General features: G+C 34.8%; 1 protein-coding gene across 1 annotated transcript; it reads left to right on the plus strand.

Moving 5' to 3' along the window:
• The first annotated feature begins 5871 nt into the window (after positions 1-5871).
• LOC121406530 lies at positions 5872-7554 on the plus strand. Its single transcript, XM_041597541.1, has 3 exons — positions 5872-5989; positions 6255-6382; positions 7003-7554. The coding sequence occupies exons 1-3, from the start codon at positions 5983-5985 to the stop codon at positions 7453-7455; spliced, it is 588 nt and encodes a 195-aa protein (XP_041453475.1). The 5' UTR covers positions 5872-5982; the 3' UTR covers positions 7456-7554.
• The last annotated feature ends 2312 nt before the right edge of the window (positions 7555-9866 follow it).

Here is a 9866-nt window from a genome sequence, read left to right on the forward strand (position 1 = left end):
GACGAAGACTCTTGAAAACCAAATTTGTTTGTATACTCAACATAAGTGTCGCAATGTTTGCAATTTTGGGGCGTATTAAACGTTGGGATGCATATTATAGCTTTGACATATAATCGCAATACATGTATATCGATAATCCAGCAGTAATCTGTGCCGGTTCCGATCTATAAAATAGCTATAAAATTTCGGTAAATGGAAGTATTATTGTAAATTGCGGTATTGGTTGGGATGAACAGAATATACTGTATGAAAGACATCATATTTGTGATTTTCTTTCGACGTTAGACGAAAATTAATTAGTTAAAGGTTTCATATCGCATTGTACATTTCTATCTATTTGTATTCCTACACAATTAATTCTTGATATTATGTACAAGGAAAATTTTTCATATCCACAATTATTTCATTCTTCTTTCATAGCTTACTCTTGGCTTACTGGTGATGAGAGTTTTAATATTTGTTTACTTAATATAAACCGGAGCGTTGAAAAGGATTTATTTTGGAAATTCAACACAACTATCGGTAGGAGGATCAATGTATCCATAAACGAGTTCAATTTCGAAAGAGGCCATGTTTTAATGACAATTGGTGATGGGACTGAAATAGATGGATATAATGCGTATTTTGACTACACATCAACTTACACGCAACTAGCAAGATTCAGTGGATCAGATCTACCAAGTGTTGTGACATCAGTAAGCAATGCAGCATGGATAAGAATGGAAGGCTTGCGAGTCTCCCGGAAAATGGATTTTAATATAACCGTATCGACTACCAGTATGTCAGGTAAACGATTTTAAATATTACTTTAAAGATATTATCGTAGGCTATGGTTTGAATGCCCCCTCACACCTGACCGAATGTAGGCGGACGAAGGGTGATGAATGGGGAAAATGAACGAAATGCATGCGAATTCAACGAATTCAAATAAAAGTTCAGTCAAATCATGCGATCAGTAACTTTTGTCAAATTTTATCAACGAACGGTAAACGAGGGATAAATATGACATGCGAAGGATATCGATTTTTCGGTTCACCTCTTTTAGTAGACTTGTTAAGAAGCTGAATGCTGCATTTTTTAGTACAAATGTCCTACTTGACACAAATGTTCTATGAGTCAAAAGAAAAAGATTCATCCAAAGAGACACGCTGTATCTATGCAAATAAGCAAGTAATTTGCATAAATGTGCATATTATGTCGATATAGTATAAACAAGTAATTCAGAATATATATTTCACCAGAACTGCCCTAATATTGGAAATAAAGACTTAGGGTAAGACAGGGAAGAAAATTGTCATAAAATAATTGGGATATCCTTGTTTATTATTACCTAATTTACATAAATTATGCAAATTATAATTTCAAACAGAGTATTTTTTCAAGAATCCTGAACTGTTTTATAAATAACAGCAATTAATACAAAATGTCAACATTCTACATGAAAGAGAATATATTAGCGAAAACATCGATATGCTTCATGACAGTATTAGTGTCTTAATTTGCTTAGAAAGAGGGCAAATATGTCAAAATGTATGACGTGATATTGCGCTAAAACGAGACCAAACAACCTCTATGTCACAGTCACACTCACGAATCGGACAATAAAGCGATCAATGGTATGTCATTCGAGATAACACAATCTCAACACAATAGCTTCCATCGGCTTCTCGTATCGCTTTTGTTGGTGTGTCTGCCACACCGTAATCTATGCTATATACGGGCAAAATGCATTTCGGTATCGGTAAAACACTATTAATTTTGTTTTATTTGTTTCTAATTTGTTTCTCTTTGAAAATTTACAGGAGACATTGCTTTGCATGCAGGTTACTGGTTAAATGAAACTCTGGCACATGAATCATGACGAATGTACCCCACCTCAATCCATATTTTAACTTTGTTCAAATATATGTCTTTTGGAGACCCCGAAGTGGCAAAACTGCATTCCCCCGCGGCATTCCCGCTACATTACAAAACCAGTTTGACTTGTATTATCGACTTGGAATGACAGATGTATGAGACATCAGTTAACATGTTTCCTGAATATAGTTTTTTTTTGTTTATTTAAGCCTACGTCCATGGGAGCCCTCCGAATTTATTCCATCCCCTCTCTGTATATCGACACTAAATAAAAAAATATCGTGTTTAAAAGCCACCGGCAAGGCAAATTGCGTTTTTGGTATAATAAAGCAACTTTTATATTATATTTACCCTTCTTGTTTGGGTTCGTACATCTTCTGAACTAACAGCTGCGATTATTCAAATTCGCGAGGAAATTTTGAACATGTTCAAAATTTCCCGACGAATTGAAAAATCGTTGGTCATCTATTTAATTCGCATCTCTTATTTAGTCTGCGGTAATCGTTCGTTTATCGTTCGTGTGCTTTTGTCGCGCATAGTCCCTCTTCGCTCTTTTGCCAAAGCGGACCGATCTCGAAAGAAACGGTAACGAAGCAACACGATGACACAACGAACAATATTGCCTGATCTATTCCCTCGTCTTCGTTTCTAATCGCACGCCATATCACACCATTACTCACTGTTCCTTCGTCTTATTGGATTATATCAACCCTTCACTCGCCTTCGGCAGCAATTTTCTCAAAGAGGTGAACCGAAAAATCGATATTCTTTGCATGTCATATTTATCCCTCGTTTACCGTTCGTTGATAAAATTTGACAATAGTTACTGATCTCATGATTTGACGGAAATTTTCGTTGAATTCGCGTGAATTTCGTTCATTTTTCCATTCGTCACCCTTTGTCCGCTAACATTCGGTCAGGTGTGAGTAGGCTTTAAAACGAGTTATTGCAAACTGAAAGGGAAATAATACACTCTAAAAAATGAAGTGCTAATTCAGCTCTTAAAGAGCGTGTATAGTGACTGCACTTCGGAGTGCTGATTTTTCTCGTTCAAATTTGAACGAGACAAATCAGCACTCCGAAGTGCAGTCACTATACACGCTCTTTAAGAGCTGAATTAGCACTTCATTTTTTAGAGTGTATATTGGCCAAGATTATCTTGCTTTGTCACACTTTTTAGATAATTATATGAAAGTACCTTTATGGGGTTTCTTGTCAGGGACATTAAATGCACATACGGAAAAATATGCTGCACAGCCGATAAGTTCAATTATATATATCAAGTGCATCAAATTAAACATTCATAATTGTTAGGCAGTACAAATCGAAAAGAAAATTGCGTGCATACATATTATTAAAATGAAACTATATAGAAAACTAAAGAGAGGTTAATCACCATGTAAAAATAAAGGCAGAAAATGACAGACAAATGCAACATGATCTAAAATCAATTTTCCATCAGATATGATTGAATTACAAGAGGGTGAAACGACATCGCTCAGATCAATTAATTACCCGTCAAACTACCCAAACAACTACTATTATCTATGGGACATCCGAACACACGAAGGCTACGTCATTGAAGTTATTGTAAGATCATTCCACGTGGAAACCGGGAATGACCACGTGTACATAGGTGATGGCGTTGATAGCTTTATAAACCAACCATCAAAATGGCGAGACTGGACAGGATTATGGGAGAATGAGGTCCTAGAATCACGAGACTTCACATCATCTACCAATTCAATCACCATGATCTTTACCACTGATTATAGCACAACAAAATCAGGATTCTGGATCCAATTACGAGCTGCTAAGAATTCAGGTTAATGACAATGATTCTTGTTTATGTATACTAATTAAAATCTTATGATATATAACAAGTGGTATTCTAAGAGTTATATTTAGTAAACTCTTGGTTAACTTTCATGGCGTGTAGTTGTCGACTCATTCACTGATAAATTATTCTAAACCTACTGAAAAAAAATCATAAAACGAATTCTTGTGATGCGAAATGAGAAGAAAGGGAAATATAAAAAAATATATATATATATGATGTTTTTAATGAATTAATTACTACATTACATTTGCCATGAGTATTCAACAGAAATGTAGTAAAATCCTCATTAATACTTCTGTTTCTGTTGTGGTAACTCCCGTAGGAACTCGGCAGGGCAGCATTTTTTGCTGGTAAACGCCAAGCTGGTAAAGAACCAATTACCTTGGAAACATTTTACGTCTAGGTTAATCAGCCATAGTGGCTGACATAATAGACGACAGATATCACTCTTGGGCCTTTTTACCAAAGTGGAGACAATGGCAGAGTTGGGATTCGAACTCACAACCTTACGATTATGAGTCCAATGCTCAAACCACTGGACCACACGACCCGTGTATATACTAGGGTTAAAGCTGGTTTATTTTTCTGAATGTCGGTGAAACGTTTGCTTTTTAATAGTAAAATCTTAATTGAATACCACCAATTATAAGAAAACAAGTACAATGCAGTGATGGAATGGATGGTTTGTGGAAAGAAAGCAATGAATTCAGTATTTAATGTTTGATGGAATACGTTTCCAAGTTTTTATTTTGAGTTTGTGTACCATTTCGTGTCAGTGATCATATCTCTCAATTACTTAGGTAGATTTTGGACATAATGATGAATATAACAATGATAACTATTATCCATCGGAATTCTCAAATAGTTGGCGTTGATCACTAAATATTTAATATCAAGGAATTTTCAACGACTCTGTCACAATTGAAACTCAAATGCAAGATAGAAAGGTGACTCAAGAATGTGTACTCTCTGTATTACCAAACACCATATTAAAAAAAAACGTTTTGAATGTTAGTGGTGTTACACGGTGATGTTGTAAAGTCAATTTCGAATCCCCTCGCTCATGGAGCGTTGCGGCCCAATTGATTTGTCTCCGGACTTTGAAACAGAGGGTCGTAGGTTCGAATCCCAGCCATGGCGTTATTTCCTTCAGCAAGATCCACTGATCCACAATGTGCTGCACTCAACCCAGGTGAGGTAAATGGGTACCGGTAGGAAGTATTCCTTGAGAAGCTGTGTGCGCTCTGGGCGCCCAGCTTAGCCGAGTAATATAGGCAATATTGAGCACCTAACAACGTGGATTTGTTTTCAATATAAATACCCTATATTATTATTATCATTATTAATTACCGGTTCCTAAACTTGTCGTGAAATCCCATTTTACAGTCCGTCAACCATTTTTCTCCACTACCTAATTGTAAAAACCGTTCGTAAAGGAACTTGAAAACAAAAATAATATCAGTAGTACCTCACATATTGGGGTTAGACGTAAATATTTAAGCAATTGTTGTTTTAAGCAATAGATAACATTGATTTTACTTCAAGAAAGATAATTTTCCGTTACCGAAATTTAAAACAGTAATCAATTTCTCTGATATTGGATGATTGGCTGTCTCAAGTACTATCGTTCTGTTTAAAGAAAAGAGGAAAATAATTATAAACAAGAATATATGATTGTAATAGAGCACGACGAATAAGACAATCGTTTTCAAAATTTAAATTTCAGCTGAAATCGTTTTTACGATGTTTCTATGTTTTCCCATGTGCGTTTTTGTCAACAGGCATTTTTATAGCATAAAGGACTAATTTTCTTACGCGATGAAAGATTTAATAGGTTAAGTAAATAGGAACATTAAATAACTATACCATCGACACTTCCTTATTTCATTGAATGTATATCATCTGGAGGGTAAGAAGTGTACATCAAATATTAATAGATACTAAACTTATGAAACATTTATTCAATGAATGCTACTGACACCTTTCATTATATTCCAAACAACAGAATAATTATCGTTTGAGGTCCAATGAGTATTTCGAACAACCAAAATAAACCTAGAGTATACACAATAATTTCTTTGTTTTGTAAGGAACATCATCTGTTGTTGGCATGAAAATATGTTTTGTTCTTAAATGCAGCAGCAGCAGCAGCAACAACATCAGCAGTGGCAGCAGCAACAACAACATCAGCAGTGGCAGCAGCAACAACAACCACATCATCATATGCGAGTACAACCCACGAAGATCCTGTTCCATCAACCTCATCATATAGAAGTACAACGGGCATGACGGGTACGTTACATTTTCCAATGAATGCATTTTTTTGTATTTTATTCAATCTAATCTGTCAGGATGTTGGAAAAAAATCCACTATTCCAAACTGAGATTTAGAATTTCCCTGACTGTCATAACGATGAATACGGTAGAATGGAAACATTAAACATGATAAAACAACCTTGATTGAGTAAGCATTTGTACTTTTTGATGTTTTTTGTTGTTGATGAATAGATATTCACCTTATCAATAAAATAATCCTTGAGTTATGTTTCCCCATTAGGTCCACTAATAGACGCCCCTTTTTTCAAGTGGGTAGCCATTATATCATCATCCATTTTGCTCCTGGTCATTCTTACCTGCGCGGTCCTAAAATATAAACGACGGAAACAGACAACGCGTAGTGACAAGGTAAGATACATTTTTGTTTTTTTTTTCTACAATAGGACAGTTGTAATTTGATTGCTTTAAGCTTTTTTATTATAGAAGTTTTAGAAAGAAACATGTGTGGTATAAATCAGAATGAAGACACAGTGACTGTCATACATAACGTTCGCTAATACGATTCAGAAGTTCATTCTTTAAAATTAAAAAAGTTCTAGATATTTTGATGAAGAAAGTATTAATAAATCTGTGCAGTTCGGTAATATTCATGCATATTTATATTTACCTGTTTAAGAAAGAAATGCAATAAAGTTTTAAATTCTAATTAAGGAACCCAGAAATTAAAGAGATTGATTCCAGATTTAAGGAGAATAATTACGTTTTCATTACACAATATTTGTCGTTAATCTATCTTTCCTTGGTCTGTAATGTTTATTGGTCACAAATTATATTTATGCTTTCATTATCTCCGACTACAATTGAACGAGGAAGTAAAGCTACATAATTCATATTTGTTTCACTTGTCTCTGTTTACATGTTTTCACAACGAAACACACTATGATGACGATATTTATCGAATACACGAGGAATTAACTGATGATATCAATTTGCCCGGGACATTTGTTTTCCATAACTCCTCTCCTCAGGATACTACGGCCAATGGTCCCGCGTCAGAACCTACGGGAGAAAGAATACAAGAATCTTCCACTGACCCTGATTCTCTTCCTGGTAGACCGTATGAAACTATCCCTGAATACATTCTATCTCAATCCCATAGTCCTGTGACGGGACACTCTAATTGCCCAGTATCTGGTCCTGACATAAACGAACGAGTAGATGAGTTTGGATACATGATTCCAGACAGAGACGACGGAGGAGAACTACCTGATGAACAATCACCAGTCAGTCGGGATGGTTATTCAGATATCAATCACACATATATGGATACAACCCTTTCTAGTAGTCAGCAAGAATATCCCCACACCTACCATACCTACGAAAGTTCTATGATGACGATGAAAAGCTTGGGAGAAAAGGATGAACAATTGTCGAGTCATTATTATAACATTGACAGCACTGACACTTCTAAGCGCTATTAAGAATCCCTCTGTCATGTCTGTATAGGGCCTAGTAGATTTAGGGACAAGTCTACTTCAACAAAAAATTAATTAGAAGAAAAAGAGTAAAATCCAACAGGCATAACACTGAAAATTTCATCAAAATCGGATGTAAAATAAAAAAGGTGTATGACATTTTAAAGTTTCGCTTAATTTCACAAAACAGTTATATGCACATCCTGGTTGGTATGCCAATGAGGAGAGTGATGACGTCATCCACTCACCATTTCTTTTGTGTTTTATTATAAGAAATACGAAATATTCTAATTTTCTCCTAATTATCAAGTGAAACAGTGATTAATTCCTCCCTGAACATGTGGGATTAGCATTGTTTAATACTATATGACTCAGTCAAGTTGGTCCCTATGGTCAAATCTGTAAAAAAAAATTGTATAATTCAAACTATAAAAAAACGAAAGTAATAGTGAATGATGGACATCATCGACTGACTCATTTGCATGTCACTGAGTTGTGTATATCACTGTTTTGTGAATAATAAACGAAACTTTATAATGCCATAACTTTCTTATTTCACATCCGACTTTAGTGAAATTTTTATTGTTATGTTTGATTTTTCTCTATTTATTCAAATCAACAGTTGGCTGGGGTGGACTTGACCTTTAACAGAGAGTATAAGAAATTCTCACCCCACACCTGTGGCTGAGAGCGCAAGTTTACACGATGCGGCTCGGGATATGATGGGGATAATTCAGATGGCAAAATTTATCAATCGGGAAAGACAAATTTGGATATCTAATTTTAGTAAATTAAGTCAACATGTACAGTTATTTTGCTAGAAATATTTTCATTTTCAACCTCTCCCAAACTCCGACGATGTCTCATAGCTTCTTAAGTTACGGAAAATTTCCCCATCATAAAAGATGGGTGGGTGCGTTTTATGCAAAGTTTCACTTTGTGCGCGTGTATATACAACTTATAACTTACACAGTAAAGTATAGGCCTTTATGAGTAATTTCCAGTTTGATTGGGCACCGCTGTAGGACTTTAATCTTAGCAGCAGTAGAAATTATATTAAAATACTTAACAGGGTTCGTTGTGTAAGAAGTATTTACGGTAGCTACTCGGATGCAAAGTTACTTGATGAATTCAACATATCCAGCATTAAAATAATGTCAAATACTAGTTGTGATTAAATTTTTGTCAGTGTCGTGATGAATAGAAATTAGTAATGATCTGAAATATTATTAATTACTTTAATTCCACACTTTTACCAGTAGGAATAGCAATATAAAGCATAAATGTCAAAATAGTGGTAGCATACGCAGTTATTTTGTGGCAGTATCAGCGGTAATACTATTAGTAGTTTTAGTAATATTAGTTATAGCAGTCGTATTAGTGTTAAAATGGTAGTAGACCTAGTAGTAGTAGCAGAAGTAACATAAGTAGTAATATGAGTACGGGTATTGCAGTAGTATATTGCATGAATTTTTAGTACAAATATGAATATTAGTACTGGAATTGGTATGGGAAATATAGCATCATAATGAGTATCAGTATATAGTATTTGTACTTAGAATATCTTCCCAAAACCGGGATGAAGTGTATCGGTTTTTAAATCTCAACTTGATTTCCCTGTTCAATCTTTGTAATTCTAGTTCTTCGTGTGCTATCAGATTACACAGTATTTTGTTCATAGTGCTTTATTACATTGAATTTACGTATAAACACCAAATCAACTAATTGGATTTGTTATTTTCTGCAAAATGTATTTTCAAACTGAATGAATAAAATAAATACTTCCTAAAAATAGAAAATCATAATGGATTTTATTACTAGAGACTGATAAACTTAATATATATATTCAGCTTGGACCCTTGTTGTATCTTGACTCCTTTTATTTGCTGATTATGAGACTTGAAAAACATTTCACAATATATTATTGCATGCCTGGATTTTCTTTATCCTTAACCCCTGAAATGGCGGCGGAAATCATGTCTCTCGCTCGAAGTTAATCCCCATAAAATAGATAAAGCTCCAAAACTTCTCTTAATGCATTTCCATTCTGCTTTGAACCCCCCTAAAATCTACAAAAAATCTACCACGCGTGTCGATCACAAGTGGGAAGGGGGGGGGGGGAGTGGTTGTTGATACATCCCCAAATACTTTAGGTTGGGAAGGGTAGCCAGGTACAAATAATACAAAAAGTTACAAAATGTGGTATAGATTATAATCTTTGCTTTTCCATTCATTTCAGTGCTTAATCCTTCCTTTAGATAATGTTATTTTTATCATGATTGTTTAAAATCATTCGTATTCATAATAAATGTAAAAAAAGAGAGCAAATGTTCAAGCTTTCAGCCTTTCACATTTCCACTTTGAGAAGATGACGCCGGACATCTGGCCCGTTAAAGTGCAATAAATACTGCATAGCT

The sequence above is a fragment of the Lytechinus variegatus genome, chromosome 1, assembly GCF_018143015.1.
Source record: "Lytechinus variegatus isolate NC3 chromosome 1, Lvar_3.0, whole genome shotgun sequence".
Taxonomy (NCBI): domain Eukaryota; kingdom Metazoa; phylum Echinodermata; class Echinoidea; order Temnopleuroida; family Toxopneustidae; genus Lytechinus; species Lytechinus variegatus.

Excerpts from the sequence above, each read along its gene's own strand:
- LOC121406530 (XM_041597541.1), top strand. Across the intron at positions 6,383-7,002 it reads AGACAACGCGTAGTGACAAG|GATACTACGGCCAATGGTCC; the intron begins GTAAGATACATT and ends TCCTCTCCTCAG.